At 36.1% G+C, this 20,784-nt stretch overlaps 1 protein-coding gene and 2 pseudogenes across 2 annotated transcripts; all 3 read left to right on the top strand.

Moving 5' to 3' along the window:
- The first annotated feature begins 4,201 nt into the window (after positions 1-4,201).
- On the top strand, positions 4,202-6,689 carry LOC143556013 (LEAF RUST 10 DISEASE-RESISTANCE LOCUS RECEPTOR-LIKE PROTEIN KINASE-like 1.4). Its single transcript, XM_077045450.1, has 4 exons — positions 4,202-4,967; positions 5,051-5,086; positions 5,174-5,518; positions 5,605-6,689. The coding sequence occupies exons 1-4, from the start codon at positions 4,202-4,204 to the stop codon at positions 6,549-6,551; spliced, it is 2,094 nt and encodes a 697-aa protein (XP_076901565.1). The 3' UTR covers positions 6,552-6,689.
- Positions 6,690-8,436: 1,747 nt separating this feature from the next.
- Positions 8,437-10,995, top strand: LOC143556012 (LEAF RUST 10 DISEASE-RESISTANCE LOCUS RECEPTOR-LIKE PROTEIN KINASE-like 2.4 pseudogene; annotated as a pseudogene).
- Positions 10,996-14,574: 3,579 nt separating this feature from the next.
- LOC143556011 (LEAF RUST 10 DISEASE-RESISTANCE LOCUS RECEPTOR-LIKE PROTEIN KINASE-like 1.4 pseudogene) lies at positions 14,575-20,525 on the top strand (annotated as a pseudogene). The gene is made up of 3 exons (XR_013139304.1): positions 14,575-15,349; positions 18,662-19,015; positions 19,479-20,525. The product of XR_013139304.1 is annotated as an LEAF RUST 10 DISEASE-RESISTANCE LOCUS RECEPTOR-LIKE PROTEIN KINASE-like 1.4 pseudogene (transcript).
- Positions 20,526-20,784: the final 259 nt, after the last annotated feature.

Below are 20,784 nucleotides of genomic sequence, written 5' to 3'. Positions count from 1 at the left end.
CCGGGTTTCGCATATCAGGCCGTTTGGGTCCGGTATTTTTGGGCGGCTTTTTTCTAAAATAACGGTTTGCAAACCGGTTTAAAGTCCAAGAGATTTTTTATATTTTGTGCCTATATTTTTCAAATATTACTTTTAACCTAGCGATTAACATTGAAACGAGTATATTTTTGGATTATTTTTCAAAAGATGAGTAGTGTTGTATTATTAATTATGGATTAACTTTTGAATTATATGGATTATATGGGTTATTTTTGAGTTGAAGTTAGAAATTTAATTCCAACAATTTTTTTTTTTTTAAAAGTAACTTTTATCCCAACCAAAGCCCAAGGCCCCTAATGAAAAGGCCCCAAGACGAACAAAAACAAGCGGAACCAAAACTATACAAAGACAAGAGACGTAAAAAAAATTAATCAAACAACTAATCTAAAATTAGATCTGGCATCTAACCAAATTCTAATTTCCACTTTAGTCAAATACTCAAATCCACCACCATGTTTGAAGAATACCTTCGATTATTAAACACACACTTGTTTCTCCATTTCCACAAATTCCATAAAGTAACTAGGAACAGCGCAACAATCGCCTTTTTTAGATCTTCGTTACCACCTTGTTGTATACGAAATTTAGCATTTCTTCGACCGAGTTAACTCTAACCGGTATTTGTATTTTTAGCCAAACACACACTTACCACCAAATAGCTTTAACTTCCAAACACGAAATCAATAAATGATCCGACGACTCTTGCATAAAACCATAGTTTATACAATCAAGATTATCCAAAGATACACCATGAAATGACAACGCCCTTTTTTTTATAGAATTTCATCAAGCTTGGCAAACCAGCTGAAATAGTTTACTTTGAGTGGAACCCAACTATTCCAAGGGAACGCCCTCCCAACATGGATGCCCACAACACATTTCCTCGATTCCATCCTCACTAGTTTAGTGCTGCCAATCAATAACATTAATAAGTGTGCATGGGTCGGTTTGGGACGGTTTTGAGCAAAACCGATATGTCGGTTAATGGATAATCATAACCATAACCGACCCATTATGACGGTTTTGGTTAATCGGTTTTGTTGGTTGTAGTGAGTCAGTTATGGGTCGGTTAACCGTAACCAAACCAATGTAATTGGCCTAAAAGCTTGGTGCCAATTATTACAAAAAACGATATGACATTATATTACGAAGTATATAATCCATAATATTAATACCAAATATTCAAAAAAAGAATATCGAACAATGAAACTCAACTTAATTTGATAACAAACATTGAACCAGAAACTTTAAAATTATATAATCTAACAATATGTTTGATGGAAGTTAATCCCAAACATATTGTTGGTTAAATAAATGATTCGGTTCGGTTATGACGGTTTTGGAATTATCTTTAACCAAAACCGATCCGTATTTGGCGGTTTTTAAAAACTCATTAACTGACCCACTGGTTATGTCGGTTATCGGTTAAAATCGGTTCGATTATGTCGGTTATGGTTCGGTTTAACGGTTATGGCGGTTAAATTGGTCACCCCGCTAAACATTATAAGTAACAAATTCCAATTCTATTAAAATCGGGAAACCAAAAACACATTTATGTTTCATTAGTTACACATTTTGTCCAATAGCTTACTCAAACCGCAAGCATAACAAGAATGCACATTTTTTAGATAATTACATAATGATTATCGATTATCTTTCTAAACATTACCATGATCAATGTTTCACATGGCATCACGAGGAAACTATATCACTTTCCTTTGTAATATCTTTTGATATCGTAATAATATAATAATATATGTAATCCAATTACATCAACAAAACCACTTCATTTTGCCTTTTACTTTGATGCTTTGTAATAAATTTAGATACGACTCTCTTTAACATGCTTAAATATCGTTGAACTCCACACTTCTCATAACCAAAGCATCTGAAAATCAACTTCCTTCCTCAAATTTCCTTCGACATATTCTAGTGTGGAAGAAAATGAATAAAATCGTCTTAATCTCTATAACGATGATGATCATAGCAATTTTGTTACCAAGAACGAGTTTAGTGAAAGGCTTAGATTGCAACCCGTCTTTATTAGACCCGTGTGTAGTGGCATTCAAGGATCGAAAAGTTCAAGTGCCGGACGCGTGTTGTGATAATCTAGAGGAGAAGAAACCGTGCTTTTGCGTTTGGTATAAAGATCCCGAGACTAGTAAATATTTTAAGATGCCCGGTGCTGACCATGTTGCAACTTCTTGTGGTGTGGAATTCCCGCGCGGGAAACAATGTGACTAGACAAGATATAAAATATATGTTTTATGTTGCAATAAAGAATATATTGTTGGTATAATGTTTACAATGCTTCTCAGTTGCTCACTCCGTACATCTACAAACATGTTCAGTAATAAAAGATTGATGAGATACGTAAGTTTTGTACAATTATCTAATTTCAGCAACATTGGCTATAAACATAAATATCATCCTTGTTAAGGGTACTACGGTCTATTTCATTATACTGCAATTACCACATCTTTAGTGCTTATAAAAAACACAAACTGATTTATTTATTGTTTAAATTATAAAATGTGCCTTTTGTATTTAGAAATCCTTTTAATTATCATTTTTGCAACTTAGTGATTTTTTAGTTAGTTTATAAATACAATTCGTATACATACATAATGAAACCATAAACTTGATAGCGTCTAAAGCATACAACATTTTTAAAAACGAAAATTGGAGCATTTTAAATACTTATAATCAATCGTAGTGTGGTCGTATTTTACACTCGCCGTGAAGCACGGGCTCTTTACTAGTATAGTTATTAGGAATGATGATGACGACGACGACGATAAAATCTTTAACAAAATATTCTTCCAAAATAAAGAAATCAAACCTAATAAAATAGCAATTTTCATCTCCACATCAAAAAACTATTAACATGTACAACGTGTCTAAAGAAAATGTTGTACCTATATTTATATGTTTTCTTTTCACATCACCTTTTAGTTTGTTTTATTTAGACCTACTTCATATATGTGAAACCTTTTCATAACTCTACTAAACCTACTCCTAACTTTGTAACATGCCAAAAAACGCATCACATGTAACAATTTGGGTGAACTAATAGTTTAACCATTAAAGTGAAGTTAAGTAATTGTGGACTTGTGGTTCTTTCAAATAAACGATATACAAATCATAGTTGTTTGTTCATGACTTCATGGTATATAAAAAAATATAAATAACAATTATAAAATAACCAATTTATAAGTATCCCGCGATGTATTGTAGACCAACTTTTTTAGTGAATTTTCTACTTTAATTAGTGTTTTAACAGCAATAGCTCTGATCACATGTCTACTTAAAATCCCTCTTTTTTTTTTTTTTTTTTCTGAAACATAAATAATAATTCATATTCGACGTAAATTTTGTCAAATAGCATTTGCAATTAATAGAATTTTTTACCAAATAATATTTTATATTTGGTCTAGCATATCCACCCCTCCGTATGGAACATCTCAACATCCTGCAAATCTACAATAGTGTGCTCCATAATAAGGTTAGGGTCTGTGGCTTCCACCCTTACATCCAAGATTCAAGCTCTTTGTCACTCGCCTCTTCACAATTTAAGGATGTGAATTTTACACGAAGAAGGTGACACGAACTTAATATATATATTATTTATGACGGGCTTGGGTATATTAATCTATGCGGATTCGGGTCATACTCACAAACAGATTTAAATAAACGGGCCATACTCTGTCAACCAGATGGGTTCATGAGTTGACCCGTTTCATCCCTCCAATCTCCAAACGATCAATTTCAGTACATATGACCTCTATTTTTCTGAATCTTTAAATGATGTTGAAAACACAGAACCCAAGTGCCATACAACCTCTATTTTTCTGAATCTTTAAATAACCTCATGGCCTTGTTTTTCTGTCCTACTTTTCCAACGCCGCTTTTAAATCTCACTTTTGTTCATTACATTACATTACAATTATATAACAAAACACATGGAATAGTTAAATTAAACACAAATAAATAAAAAACAAAAAGTGATTCGAAAATATAAACTCAAAACCATTTAAAAATTACCGGGAGCCTGTCACAAACGACTAGTATTTCGGAATTTTCCCGTTAAATTCAAAAGTTTAACGCCCACTTTCCAACTGATTAAAATTGGCGCAATTTCACTGCTCCCATTACCCCCAAAATGCCTCCGAATATCTTCTCCGTAACCGTTACCGTCATTTTAATCCGCTTCTGCGCCCTCACAAAGTCGGTTACCGAGCCCGATTTCTCCCTCTTTCCCGGCTGTGAGGGGAGTTTCTCATGTGGTAATATAGATAACCTCGGTTATCCTTTCACTGGCGGTAACCGCCCAGATCACTGCGGTCCACAAGAGTTCCGCCTCACCTGCCTCGAAAACACCTACCCCGAGATCACTATCGAATCGGTTGATTACCGCGTTCTTGAAGTCAATTTAACCGATAAAACCCTAGTTCTAGCCCGATCGGATTTATGGAACAATACGTGTCCTGGTAGGTTTGTCAATTCGACTCTGGATTCGAGGATTTTCGACGCTGGTGGCGGGCAGAATGTGGATTTGACGATATTCTTCGGGTGTAGCTCGTCGCCGATGGTTATTCAGCCACAGAATCGGTTTTATTGTGATGTAGGCGGTGTGGATTTAACCGATTCGTATTTTTTGATCGGGGAGGTCCCGATTGATCCGATACTGAAGATGATTCATCGTACGAACGGGGTGACGATTCCGTTGCTTAGAACTGTTGGTGCTGATCTGAATCGAAGCTTGTTGACTCTTGCGCAAGCGTTGACTCACGGGTTTGAGGTTGTTTATAGCGATCCGTATGGCGATAAGTGTTCAGAGTGTAGCAGATTGGATGGAGAATGCGGATTTGATAATACTACGGCCCGGTCTGTTTGCATTTGCGACAGTCGGATTTGTAGCCCACCAGGTGTTCGACGTTTTGCCTTGTTTAATCGAAACTAACTTTAATCGATTCACGCTCGTCGTATTAATGATTCTGTTTATTTGCAGGGAGTTCCAAGAAAGGGTCTGTGATTTTAACTATAAGTATGATTCTTACTTTAATTTCTTACTATATATCGCGATCATATTATTAAAAGAATCTAAATATAGCTCGTGTGTTGAAATCTATAGTACTTCCAACCGTTGGAGCGATTCTTGTTGGTGCTGCAATCTTGTGGGGATTGTTTGTATGCAAACAAAGGAGGAAAAGACGCAGTACGAAAGAACCATCGACCACGAAAACCGAGAGCAAATCCATTCTGACTACTGATTTGAGCAACAGATTCTATAGCTACCCTCAATCTATTTACGATTCCAGTGTCCCTTCATATCCTTCGTCGAAAACAACTAAAGAGTTTGCAAAATGCTCGTATTTTGGAGCTCAAGTTTTCACCTTTGAAGAACTAGAAGTTGCTACCGATAACTTTAGTGATTCAAGAGAACTTGGTGATGGCGGTTGTGGAACTGTGTACCATGGTATTCGCCGTATTAACCCTTTTGTTTTCTAAATATTGATATTTAGAATTTATGTCCCTTTGATTAACTTGTTGGATTCTTGTCAGGCAAGCTTCTTGATGGCCATGAAGTTGCTGTGAAGCGGTTGTATGAAAACAATTATAAACGAGTCGAACAGTTCATGAACGAAGTGGCAATCTTGACAAGATTAGACCATGAAAACTTGGTCAAATTATACGGTTGCACCTCAAAACGAAGCAGAGAGTTACTTCTAGTTTATGAGTACATTCCAAATGGCACGGTTGCAGATCATCTTCATGGAAAACTAGCCAGGTCAAACTCAAACTCAGGTTTGTTTACATGGTCTGTGCGTTTAAACATAGCCATAGAAACAGCCAAAGCACTATCCTACCTCCACGAGTCAGATATCATCCACCGAGATGTTAAAACGCACAACATTCTTTTAGATAAAAGATTTAAAGTCAAAGTCGCTGACTTTGGTTTGTCAAGATTGTTCCCAAACAATGCCACACATGTATCCACCGCCCCACAAGGTACACCTGGCTATGTTGACCCGGAATATTACCAGTGTTACCAGTTGACCGACAAGAGTGATGTTTACAGTTTCGGTGTTGTTTTAATTGAACTCATTTCTTCATTACAAGCGGTTGACACTAACAGAGATAGGCTTGAAATAAACCTGGCTGCAATGGCGATTAACAAGATTCAAAGCCATACATTGGATGAGTTGGTTGATAAGAGTCTTGGGTTTGAGACCAATGGTTTGGTGAGGAGGATGATCACCTTGGTGGCTGAGCTGGCGTTCAGGTGTCTACAACAGGAGTCGGGTATGAGGCCGACAATGAAGGAAGTGGTGGAAGTTTTAAAAGGGATTCAGAATGATGAGTTGAATGCTCAGAAACCCGAGGTTCTTGACATCGTGGTGGATGATGGTGCATTGTTTAAAGATCAAAATACAGAACCACCGTCGCCTGATTACGGGGTAACTAATAAACTGTACGGTAGTTGTATGCCAAATTCTTCTGATGGTTGATGGTTATGGTAGATATTTACAATGGGGATGTAAATAACAAAGTTTTAGAGCTACCAAAATCATAATCATTTATTTTGAAGATGTAACATTAGTTTGAAGTTCAGTTTTGATTTTGAAGCCTGTGTAAAGGCTTTTGTAGGATGCAAATTTCACATGTTTGTGTTTTAGTTTCTTAAAATATTAAAGTTGTAACCTTTTATTTTGGTTGTCTAAGAAATTGCATTGTTTTCCAATTTAAGTTTTAAGCAAATTATTCCTATACTAGTTAAGTAAATACAGGTGATGAAACTTGTAAGTTTGAAGTCTTTTTCTTACCATTTTGAAGTCTAGAGATAAGGATAAAACACATTAAGAGAACGTGATTATATATATTAAAAACAAGTGGGTTCCCATAGGGTAGAGGAAATAGGTTGAAATTTGTGAGTGTTGTAGTAAATTTCTAACACATAAGATGAAGATTGCTGAAATTAGGAGCAAATAATCTAAGGTCCTGTTCGTTTCAAGAATTAGTAAGGAATTCTAAGAAATGGGATTGTAAATCCCATGAATTAATATATTCGTTTCATTAAATGAAAGCATAGGAATGGAAACTAAATACCATCAAATCCCATATTTCATAGGATTTTAAAATCCCACCTTATAAACTATTTTATAAGGATTGTTATGGAAAGTAAAAACCCCTCCAAAAAAATAATAAAAAAATCATAACTCAAAATATAAATCAAAACGAAAAATGTGAAAAAACTAAAACGTTTCCGCCGTTTCCCTCGTTCTTCAAACAAAAAAAAAAATCCGAGAATGAAGAAGATTCCAATTCCAGTACATATTAACCAACCAAACACATGATAGGGATTCTCAAACATTCCATTCCATTCCAATTCCAATTCCAAATCCAATTCCAATTCCAAATCTTTTAAAAAAAGTCCATGAAACGAACGCGCCCTAAGAGCACGTTCGTTTCACAGAATTCGTGGGAATTCAAAGGAATTAGAATTAAAATCCCATGACATGGCGTATTCGTTTCGTTGGAATTGGAATCTTAATTCCATTTTGGTGTTTTCGGTTGTCAAGGAATTGGAATGTTCAAATTCCAAATCTAATTCATTCAAATTCCAAATCCTGTGCAAATTCCAAGTCCAATTTCATTCTATTATGTGAAACGAACGCGCCCTAAATACTGGAATTAGGGTATTGATGGTTGGGTCAAACTGCCTATAACTATTGTATGTTTGTCATGATATGACATGGTTCGTCAAGACCATTTCGTCTAGAGCTCCTCACACCAAACGTTGCCCAAGTCCGGGCCTTTCTAAGTTGGACCATATTCCGCTTTGTTCGCATAGCTAGTCCACATGAGTCTAATAACTCCATAACCAACTCCAAATCAGAAATTCGCTCTACTATCATAAAAGAACCCAACTAGGATAGCCGGGTGGTTTATGTGGTATGGGTCCATTGTTGTCGAGCCAGATTTAACGTGTCACTATGTTTGATCTTTATCATATATGGGCTCATGATTATATGTAGTTAGTTACAATGCTATAACAATTCAATTTAATCAACTACTTACACCAATATAAGAAATTTATTTGACTCATCAAAAATTTGGATTTCATATTAAAGCTCAAGTTGGATGAAGCTCAATTTAATAGTTCTTCTTATAGACTTAGTCATAAAGTAAGTCAACGCTGAAAAGTCTACAGAAGTTTATCGACATAAAACTAAAAAATCAACTTTATGTTACGTTAATCTAATAAGTAATAATAATAAAATTATACACATCATACACCAATTGAATAAACATTGGTCACCTTTCACGCATGGTTGAAGCTGTTTGAGTGATTCCTTAAGCCTCAACCGAGTCTTCTACGCTCACATACTCTCCATGAATAATAATTTCCAGTATTTGCTCCCCAAAGTACTCATTTTCCTCATAATCAAAATCCATTTAGCTAACTCAGAAGGGTTCTACGGCCCTTGCAGTGCCTCGTTTAGTTGCGGGTCCATCTTTGGCTTCCAGTACCCTTTTCGGCGTCACCAGGACCCCGTACAATGCGGGTACCCGGGTCTTGAGCTAAACTGTGACCAACCGAATATTGCCACCATTAATATTATGAATATTAATTACCGGGTTCTTGGAATGGACCCGACGACACAAATTATGAAACTTGTACGAGGAGATATGATCGACTCGGTCTGTCCACAAAATCTAGTGAACACCACCATCGATCACGAGTTGTTTGATTACACCTCAAGCTATACAAACATCACTTTTTTATTTGAATGCCCAATTCCTTTTGATTTTGGGGGGATAATGGACTCACTCTTGTGTGGTATTAGTGAGGCTAGTCGAGTATTTTTATATCCCGGGGCCACAGGCCCCGGGATGTGTAGAACTAGTGTAATAGTGCCATTCCCAGTTGCGTTTACGGTATCAATGGGATTGGTTCGGACTTTCCAAGACGGGTTTGAGGTTAGGTGGAAGTTGGAATCTGGTCCGTGTACAGACTGTATCCAGTCAGGTGGTCTCTGTGTGTACGATGGGACTAGAGCTGCAACTAGTTGCTCCGATGTTAATAACAAAACAAATGTTAGTTTATCGCCACCGTCGTCAGGTACACATCTCATCGACTCATCCTTCCTAAATCTACATGTTTTTAACCCTCACTTCTTCTTTGTTTTGACATGATTTGTATCATTCTTTTTATATTTTTTTTATCTAATGTTTAAAAAGCAGACTAATTGAACTAATCATGTACTAATCATATATAATGTGTAAATGTTTTTAACCAAATAATGGTAATTTATTATTCAAAAGTAAAAAATGGTACAAACGATTTTAAAGAAGAAAATACTTAAATGATGGAGCCACTACTACACTAACTAATGACTCAAAGAAACTAACTCAATGCATAGTTCCGCTACTGCTAACAATACTTATAGTTCATGGTCTGATCTCGGTCACCAAGTTAACCTACATTTTACGTTCTCCCCTAAACAGGATCCGATGGAGCTATTCAGAAATCTAAAAGGAAATGGAAACTTGTAACCGGTAAGCACTATGTAAAACAACTTTTATCCAGGACAAGGACATTGTCACATTGGATAAACAAGTAGACATTCACAAACTACTTTTAGCATGAAAACAGAAACGCACCTCCCGGTTTAAATGAGCAATGGTTCCACAAAGAAAAACATTTCTTAACTAATGTTTAAACCTCTCATGCAGGTGTTTTATGTGGCATCACAGGAATAGTATTCCTGTTGTTTGTGATAGTTTATTATGTAAGGAAGTTATGGAAAACTAAAAAAGAAGCAAATGAAATAGAAATCTCCGTAAGGAACAATGGAACTTTGTCTCCGAAAAGATATAAGTATTCAGAAATCAAGAAAATGACAAACTCGTTCCTTGAGAAACTAGGACAAGGAGGCTATGGAAGTGTTTACAAAGGACAGTTGCCTGATGGGCGACTAGTTGCGGTGAAGATTCTCGCTGGAGCTAAGGGATATGGAGAAGATTTTGTAAATGAAGTTGCTAGCATCAGTAAAGCGTCTCATGTCAACATAGTCACACTTTTAGGTTTCTGCATTGACGGAAAGAAAAGAGCACTACTGTATGAGTTCATGCCGAATGGCTCGTTAGATAAGTTTGTACATTCCGATGGATCTCATTTGGACTGGAACACATTATTCCTAATTGCAAAAGGGATTGCACGTGGTCTAGAGTACCTACACCGAGGCTGTAACACAAGAATCGTGCACTTCGATATTAAGCCTCACAACATTCTATTGGACGAAGAATTTGTCCCAAAAATATCTGATTTTGGGATGGCAAAGTTGTGCAAAAAGAAAGAGAGTATTGTGTCTGTAATGGGTGTAAGAGGCACTCCAGGATACATTGCCCCTGAAGTATTTTTCAGGACTCTTGGAGGTGTGTCTCACAAATCTGATGTGTATAGCTACGGAATGATGGTTCTTGAAATGACGGGTGCACACAAACACAATAATTGTAGCTCGACAAGCACAAGTAAAACCAATTTTCCAGATTGGATATATAAGCAAGTCAATGATGAAGAGGAAGAGGAGTTAGCTAGGAAGATGATGATAGTGAGCTTGTGGTGCATTCAATCTGATCCATCACATCGACCATCTATCGATAAGGTCGTGGAAATGTTGGAAGGAAGCTTTGAATCATTGCAAGTTCCAACTAGACGTTTTGAGTCATCTTCTACAAGGCTTTTCCGAGACTTCTCTCCCTCAAATTCACAAACAATAATACAACTCTGAAAAGTATCAGTGTCGATTAAAAAGGGCTTTAGATCCTTAAATCCCTTTCAACAAACAATGTATTGCTAATAAATATAGTTCATGTACCAATTTATGATTTAAAACTAGAAATTTATGTATGTGTATTATGTTTTCTTTTTAGAGGCAAAAATCATATGTTAAGACAATCAAGTGGTCGACTTAAACGTGTGTTCTATAAAAAAGGTTATTTCAACATCATTATCTGATTCCATTATTATGTATTTCTGTTATGTCATTTAGCCTACTTTTGTTTGTTTCTGTTGGTAAATCAAGAACATTCATACATAATATGATGATAAACTAATTGAAGAACAAGAGACCAAAAAACTTTCTTGTATTGTTGAATTGATATGTATCGATCATATTTTACAACAAGATATTGATGGGTTTATATAGCCATGAAAAAATAACTGTAATTCATTTTCTGACTTTCACATGCAAATACTAGACCCTTCTACTTTAAACAAAATACATATAACACACTAAACATACTTTCTACTAATGACACATGGACCCCTCAGTTTAGTTTAACTTCCAATAGTTTCACGTACTTGTGTTGTTCATATATATAATCTATATGAATTTTTATTTATTCTACTCCTTTGTATATTGCATTCATGGCATCAAAGCATTGTCAACAGACCCAGGGGTTGTGCCATATATGTTGTCTCTGTGAAATTATCATAAAACGTTAGCAACATCAATCTACCTAATATTCCAACTACACAAAAAAAAATCGATAAAGCCAGTTGAAAAGTGTCGGCTTAACAACCAGGCTGTACGTCTTAGCATAATCATTACCCTTTGCACAATGAAAGCCCTTGCCAGCAAAACAAGCTTTAAATCGACGAAGTAAATCATCTCACAAATCTGATGCCTATAGCTACGGAATTCTTGAAATGACATGTGCACGCAAACACAATGGCTGTAGCTCGACAAGCACGAGTGAAGCCTATTTCCAGACTTGATATATAAGCAAGTTATGATGAAGAGGAAGAAGAGTTAGCTAGGACGATGATTGTTGTGAGCCCGTGGTGCATTTAATCTGATCCATCAGATCGACCATCTATAGATAAAGTTGTGGAGATGTTGGAAGGAAGCTTTGAATCATTGCAAGTTCCAACTAGATGTGTTAAGTTGATCATCTACCGAAAGGCTTTCCAAAACACTCTCCCCTCGTCCACCCAGAGTATAACCAGTGAGAGAGGACTAACAATGCATATATGCTACAAGGGAAGACTTTTCCTAGCTCACACTTGCAAGGGCAAGTAAATTTAGTGATCTAGCTCACCCAATGGTAAATGTTAAGCTTCAAAAGTTGGAAGAAATATTTAATTGTTTAGCAGTTAGATAAACTTTAATAAGAATAGTAAATTACGAGGAAAGGCATTTATCTATGTACAAATAACAGCACTTTATATATTAGTGGTTGTAACTTGAGCTATTTTAATATTTTTTTTAGATTATTCAGTTTTGTTAGGCTTTTAATCCTTTACTTTAAGCTTTAACCAATTTGTCACAAAACATGTTTTATTTTTAACCCCAACATTTTTCCACTTTTAACTTTGATCCATTATACTTTCCATATTTTACAAAATTTTGGTTTTACGTTTCTCTATATTTTTTGAGTTAACACGCTGCAACGTGTGTGTGTTTGTGTTGTTCAATGTTTTTACGCCCTTTTTTTCCTGTTGAACAGCATCATTACAACGTTTGTGTGTGTGTGTGTTGTTCAACGTTTTTACATCTTTTTTTCCTGTTGAACATCATCATTGCAACGCGCGGATCCTAAGTAAACTTAGTTATTCTTTTCAATGCTTTACGTTTTGATATAATTTTTGCTTATGCGGGGTTTAATATTTTTACATCTACCATTCTTTCTGTTTTCTTAATGGTTCACAAAGGAAACTAGCTACAGAGGGGATGGTGTTTGAAGGCGGTGGCCATGGTGGTCAGTTCATGTTTTTGAGTGGAGTGGATACGTAATTCACATTATTTTTTTTGTTTTTTGTACTGATCACAGTTAATAAATCTATATTTGAAAGCGACAAAATGTTTTTAAGTATCTTATAATTTCATAGTATAAATAGAATTATTCGATTCATAACTCCGGTCAAACCAGTGATAATTCTTAAAAAATGCAAGCTAGACATCTACATGACAACTCATCCCTAATTTATACTAATACCACAACCAAAACATAATACCAGAACCAATGACGAATAGGGAAGTAAAATCGATCTTTCGATGAAGTTAAACCCTAAACAGAAAGCTCAATAAAGTAAAGCAGATTTTATTAGATATTAAATATGGATAATTTCCAGCAAACCTTCGCATATTCCGAGCATGTACAAAATATCAAAATACTAGTATACGGGAGTGTACCAAACACCGCAAATTTAAAATTTTGATACCGATACCTGTACCGAATATGCTAAGTCAGTACGGGTATAGGTATTCAGAAAGCTCGTCCATAGGATGACTTAGAAGTTGGACAAAACAGTAACTTTTTAAATTACCCATCCACCAAAGTGCGATAAGTGTTTTTTATGCAGTGGATTTCAATCTGGAGCTACAGATTGGATCCTTTTATGCAATATAGTCAAAATGGCGTGACAAATTCAATCATTTAGGTGTAGCAAATTCATCCTCATAGCACAGCAAAATTAGATTTTGCTGCACCAAAGACCCCACAAGTTGAAAAGAAATTTGATTTTTCTCTCTAAAGTTAATACGTGCACGGGCGATTGAGATTTCATTCTAGTCAAAAAAAATTTAAATTAAGTAATAATCAAACAATTATATCCGTAATTTTAAAAAGTTAAGCTACTTTTGTTAATATCCTAGACCAAAATGGATATTTTCTTGATTCTCCCTTTTTTCTCCGATTTAAAAACTGTGTGCAATAGAGGTGCACACAGAACCCGGTCAACCGGTTTCTAACCCGTTCTTACCTGAAAATATAACCGGTTACTAACCGGTCCAATCCTAACCGGTTACTAACCGATCCTAACCGCCGGTTAGTAACCGGTTTATATTATTGATTTCAAAAACTGGTTACAAACCAATTAACCGATTTTTTGTTATTACTTTATTAAAAACCGGTTTTTTCCGATTATTAACCGGTTCAGTCTAACCGGTCAAATCCGTTTCTTTAACCGGTCAAAGTCAAATAGTAACCGACCAAAATATCGGCCTAACCGGTTAATTGCCATAAAAAAGACCGGTTAGCATATTAACCGGTTAACCGAATTATGCACCTCTAGAATATAGGCCCAGCCAAAAAGGAAGCCTAAAGTGGGCCACATGTGTGGTATGGCCTAAACCGAAGCTCTCTAGAAACCCAATCTACTTTCATCATAAAACCAGCCAGCAACAAAGGCCCAGCCCAACAATGGGCAAAAGGTGGTTGTGTTTTATCTTTTATGTGTTATAACCGTGTAGGTCCATTCTTAGTCGAGACTAGTCATAAAGTTGGTCTATAAGTTAAAAACATGAAAAGTCTACTCTACAGAATTGAATAAACATAACACCAAAAGTCAGGTTGGTGCTCCCTTAATCTAATAATAAAACAACCACACCCCCAATAAAATAACCAACCATGACTCTTTCACACATCACACATGGTAGTAGTTGTTGAGTGATTCCTTTAAGCAACCATGACTTGATATACCACCCACTTTCAACACTCAACCCAGTCTTCAATTCATCCTCCATGAATAATTTGCTCCCCAAAGTACTCATTTTCCTCATAATCAAAATCCATTTAGCTAACTCAGAAGGGTTCTACGGCCCTTGCAATGCCTCGTTTAGTTGCGGGTCCATCTCCGGCTTCCAGTACCCTTTTCGGCGTCACCAGGACCCCGTACAATGCGGGTACCCGGGTCTTGAGCTAAACTGTGACCAACCGAATATTGCCACCATTAATATTATGAATATTAATTACCGGGTTCTTGGAATGGACCCGACGACACAAATTATGAAACTTGTACGAGGAGATATGATCGACTCGGTCTGTCCACAAAATCTAGTGAACACCACCATCGATCGCGAGTTGTTTGATTACACCTCAAGCTATACAAACATCACTTTTTTATTTGAATGCCCAATTCCTTTTGATTTTGGGGGGATAATGGACTCACTCTTGTGTGGTATTAGTGAGGCTAGTCGAGTATTTTTATATCCCGGGGCCACAGGCCCCGGGATGTGTAGAACTAGTGTAATAGTGCCATTCCCAGTTGCGTTTACGGTATCAATGGGATTGGTTCGGACTTTCCAAGACGGGTTTGAGGTTAGGTGGAAGTTGGAATCTGGTCCGTGTACAGACTGTATCCAGTCAGGTGGTCTCTGTGTGTACGATGCGACTAGAGCTGCAACTAGATGTGCTTGCCTTGGATCACCGCTTTTGGCTGATAGTTGCTCCAATGTTAATAACAAAACTAATGTTAGTTTATCGCCACCAACGTTGCCATCATCATCATCATCACTGGGTACACAACTATTTTCCTAATTCTACTTTCGTATTGATGTGTTTTATATGTATTCATTTTATGTAACACGAATAGCATGACACGTTTAACAGGATCATAGAAAAGTTCACTAAACAAGATTAAAAAATAATAAGACAGATTTTACATAATAAATTAAAAGTTATAAAAAATTACAATCCATATTTATTTATAATACATTTAATTTCTATCGGTAAAGTATGATAAATGAGTCGTACATTTAATAATTTCATTTACCGGTCAACAAGTAAACTATATCTATATATGATATATCCTCGTATTCTTAATTTTGGCATTGTATTATTTGTTGCTTTACCTTGTAACAAACATAACCAAAACAAGTTTCTACACACATCAAATACTTTATATGGTCAAGAAGTGCTTTGTTTTGTCAAAAGATAAACATAAATAAGATGGAATTTGCAATTTCTATAATCTCACCATTTCAATATGTACAATTCCCCTTATGCATACTTCATTCTTTTCCTCCTACGGATCCTAACAAAAATCCCAACATGTTTATGTGCCGCCAATCCACGTTACAAGCGTTGTGGCGAACAATTTGCGTGTGGTAGCCTTAGACACATCAAATACCCGTTTTGGGGCGATAACCGTCCAAACTGCTGCGGTAAACAAGCTTACAAACTAAATTGTGACAACGACATCCCCATTATTAAAATCAAGTCACTAAAATATAGAGTCATAGCGTTCGATTACCACTCACATACCATCACGGTCGCAAGGATGGATTATTGGGGAGAAATATGTCCATCAAGACTCGTAAACACAACGATTGATTTAACAAATTTTAACTACACTTTTGGCACTCGAAACCTGACTCTAGGTTACGGGTGCCATCTTAACCCATACCCACCTAAAATTACGGTTTTGGAGTATCCATGTACCATAAACAATACAAAGACCAACGTGACCTATGACCCGAGTATGTCATGTGGCAAATCCATTGTTGTTTCGGTTTTTGAAAATGTTGCTAGCGATATTGACCAGAACCGGACGAGCCTTGTTGATGCCCTAGGAAAGGGGTTTGCCTTGAAGTGGTATGTCACGGACAAAGAGAGTGAGCAGTGTAAAGCCTGCATAATATCCGGCGGCTCGTGTGGGGTGCAACCTAATAATGATAGTTTCATTTGCTATTGCTACAATGGTCCATCACTAGGTGAATGTGATAAACTGCAAGGTATTCTTTTCGTTCCACTTCTATTTCCATTCAAACATGAACAATTCCAAATGTATAGAAACACTTCTAAAGTAACTGACTACAATTATCATATGTAGAGTTACCTCTACTTATAAATGGTTAAATAAACATGTAAATTATAAAATAAATGATTCACATATTTTTACAATTAAAACGAAATAAAATAAATCGGGACAACTAGGTGAAAATCTTCAAAAAAAAAAATCAATGTCTAGATGAAGAAATTCAAATTCATGTTATAGAAACGGATAAACCCCATGTGGTAGCCTTCGCCTTCTTCTTTTTTTGGGAACAGCGAATTTGTTGTGTTGGTTTAGGCCACCGCACTTTCCAAATTGGAGAGTCCCGTTACCTTAATATGGTTAAACTATGTTGTTTTAACCGGGCTTACGCTGACTTTAGAGTTTGACTTTGGCGTTCCTTCGGAAACCATATCGTCGGCTGCCACATGACAGTCATTGTGTCACCACAAGAGCAGAACTCTTTGATGTAACACACGGTGGGACGAAAATACGGGTGGACACAGGATTCGAACTAACAACCTTACACAAGGCCTAGCTCAAATCCTTTATTGCCATAATCCATAAAAAATGAATCGCACTTGAGTTTCCACTACATAACCCAAGCTTCTTATCACTTGGCCACAAGTGATGGATTACCCCATTTGATAGCTAGATGAAGGGACTCATATTATTATGAAAATACGTTTTACGTTCCTAAATTAGTTGTGTTTTAAGCCCGGCTTTAAAACTTAAATGTATCATGTTTTATAGCTGCACATTTGTATCTTCACTATTACATAAACAATTTTTGAGTATTACTACGTAAAAGGATAAAATTAAAATCAAGGTAAGCGAGTTGTATTTGTGTCATTTGGTGAATACATTTTTTGTATTATTTCACTTCCAGATTCGTGTTGTGACTCGTTTAACTCTGTTTTCTTTATTTGAGGTTTATTTAAGTTTGATTCTAGATGTTTGTTAGTTTATTCTAGGTAATTTATAGGGCCGGTTTGTTTATAATATTGATAAAACTAGGAATCTAGAGGTGTTAGGTAATTTACCTAACTATTAAAAAAACGTATTCAAACACCAGTTTTGTGATACTTTTCATAATATTTTATTGCCGGAATTTTATATACATGAAACTTTTATTTGAAATCTCGAGAAAACATTCCAATGAATTTACTTGAAATCCTTCACAATTTGGAATAATTTAGAATACCTTTATTAAAGGGAATTTGAAGGAATTGAATTTCAATTCTAATTCCAATACTTTGACAACCTAACACGCTAAAATGAAATTAAGATTCTAATTTCAACGAAACAAACACGCTATGTCATGGGATTTTAATTCCAATTTCTTTGAATTCCCACGAATTATGTGAACGAACGCGACCTAAAAGTAATGCCATGGGCCCCTGGGCCTGGCTACAAGCCACCCATTTGAATTTGTAACAATTGGGCACATAACGTTTTGCCTTCTCATAGTTAAGAGCACTAACCAAATACTAGAGTAAGTTGCGTAAGCCCTTGGTTCAAACCCAACAAGGGGCTTTATTTTTGTTTTTTCAGTCGTAGTATTCATATGAAGAATAACGATATTCTTAATATGAATAAAAAAAGTAGCATGTCTAATATTATCATCTAATGAGTTATTAGATATTAGTTATCATGAAGTTTTTTCAGTACTTCTATGTTGGGATTAGTTACTAGTTCAAATATGATACAAATTTATATTTCAAATATGATACAAATTTATATTTTTTGGGAATTGGTTGGAATGTGTTCGTAGCTATTAATAGGATTATTGTTCACACAACCTCTTGCATCAAAGGCTTGTCAATACATGTACATGCTAAAGAACTAATTTTAAATATAAACCTCCAAATTATTGTTTTGATTATCTTTGACTAAAACTTTCTTGAAATTTTATATAATTGCAGGGAGTTCAAAATCAAAGACTGATTATCTGAATATAGGTATGCATTTTACTCTCATTAAACAGACTAAAGTTTCTTCATCCATCATTATTTCAAGAAACTAAAATATGACTCTTCCATCTTTATATTCCAGCACTTCCAGTCATTGGAGCGGTTATTATCGGTGTTGGCATCGGATGGGCGATCTTTGTTTGCCGACAACGCAGAAAAAGACGTGTGATCATCAAGGAAGCATCAACCGCTCAAACCGAGAGCAAAGCCATTCTCACAAAGTTTTCAAGCAAACGACTAACTAGTGACGATTCTAATTTCTCGTCCAGCATCCCTCCGTATCCTTCGCCAAGAACATCAGAAACGTCTAAAGAATTTGGGAAAAGCTCTTATTTTGGAGCTCAAGTTTTTACCTATGAAGAGTTAGAAATCGCAACCGATAACTTTAATGATTCTAGAGAACTTGGAGATGGCGGTTTTGGAACAGTGTACTACGGTAAAACTTTAAGGAAAACACGAAAATATCCGTTTTTTCCGAGAAAATTAACAAACTGTTAATTTTGTAAAATTACCAATCAACCAGAGCGTAACTGGTGTCTTTTGGCGCAACAAATTTTCAATATCGCGCAGCATATTGGATCCTTTGGCACAGCAGAATAGAATCCGCTGCGCCTAAGGCCCTACAAACTAGAAAAAAAAAAGAGTTTTCTTTTAAACTAAGAGATTTCACTCCGGAAAACAATATTTTAATTGAGGGTCTACCTGTCAGTGATTGGTGACACATGTCCTCCTATGACTGGTGGAAACTTTTAAAAGTTAAATTTTTTTTTCAAAAAAAATAAGTTCAAATGGTTTTTTTCATTATTTCAAAATATCAAGCTAATTACTTATAAACCTGTTTATTGTGGAAGTATGAGGCATTTGTTATTTTGTTTTAACTCTTTGAATATTGTTTTCAGGTAAGCTTCTTGACGGTCGAGAAGTTGCTGTCAAACGTTTATACGAAAACAATTTCAAACGCGTGGAACAGTTCGTGAACGAAGTTAGGATCTTGACAGGGTTAGAACACGAAAACCTCGTGAAACTATACGGGTGCACCTCAAAACGAAGCAGAGAACTGCTTATAGTTTATGAGTATATCCCCAATGGCACAGTAGCCGATCATCTTCACGGAAAACTAGCAAACTCAAGCTCGAGTTTGTTTTCATGGCCTGTGCGGTTCAACATTGCCATACAAGCAGCCACCGCACTAACTTACCTACACCAATCGGGCATCATTCACCGCGATGTGAAGACTGCCAACATTTTGTTGGATAAAAGTTTTCGAGTCAAAGTTGCTGATTTCGGGTTGTCAAGATTGTTCCAAAATGTTACGCATGTGTCCACCGCCCCACAAGGGACACCTGGTTATGTTGATCCTGAATACTACCAGTGTTATCAGCTGACTGACAAGAGTGACGTTTACAGCTTTGGGGTTGTTTTGATAGAGCTCATCTCTTCATTACAAGCGGTTGACACCAACAGGCACCGGCTCGATATAAACTTGTCCAATATGGCTATAACCAAGATTCAAAACCATAGGTTGGATGAGTTGGTTGACAAGAATATCGGGTTTGAGACAAATGGGAATATGGTGAGGAGGACGACTGCGCTGGTGGCTGAACTAGCATTCCGGTGTCTACAACAACAAAGAGATATGAGGCCAACAATGAAAGAAGTAGAGGAAACCTTAAGAGGGATTCATAATGACGATTTGAATGCTCGAAAACTGGAGGTGGTCGATATTGTGGTGGATGATGGTGGTTTGTTGAAGGGTCATGACACGGAACCAACGTCGCCAGATTACAGGATTACTAACAAAGTGATGGGTAGTTCTACCAAATTCTTCTAGTGGTTGATCGGACATTCATGAATCTTGAAAATAATTTTGTGTTGGTGGTTATGTAGGATGTTATGGTTTGAGAACACATGACAACAAGTTCTAAAGGGAATGTACATATTAGAATTGTAGATTAACTATTATCATAATCCTCTATTTTCATCAGATCTCGTTGTGGAGTTCATGCCAATTCTACTTTGTTTATGGTTTAGGAAAGCATACATTTTTCGTCTTACTTGATCATATTAAGAATTTAACATTTTTATGTGTTTAACTATAGACTATAGTTGTGTGCCTAAAATAGTAAAATCGATCAGAGCGGGACTTTAAAGTTTAAACTATCCAATTGTAGTTTTGTGCCCAGGAGTATTAGTAAATTAGGCACG

This window comes from Bidens hawaiensis, unplaced genomic scaffold (assembly GCF_021521415.1).
Source record: "Bidens hawaiensis isolate Kalapana, Puna unplaced genomic scaffold, B.hawaiensis_p1.1 tig00018424_1, whole genome shotgun sequence".
NCBI classification, from domain to species: domain Eukaryota; kingdom Viridiplantae; phylum Streptophyta; class Magnoliopsida; order Asterales; family Asteraceae; genus Bidens; species Bidens hawaiensis.
Note: the sequence above shows the minus strand (reverse complement) of the source record. Positions and strands in the feature narration are given on the sequence as shown.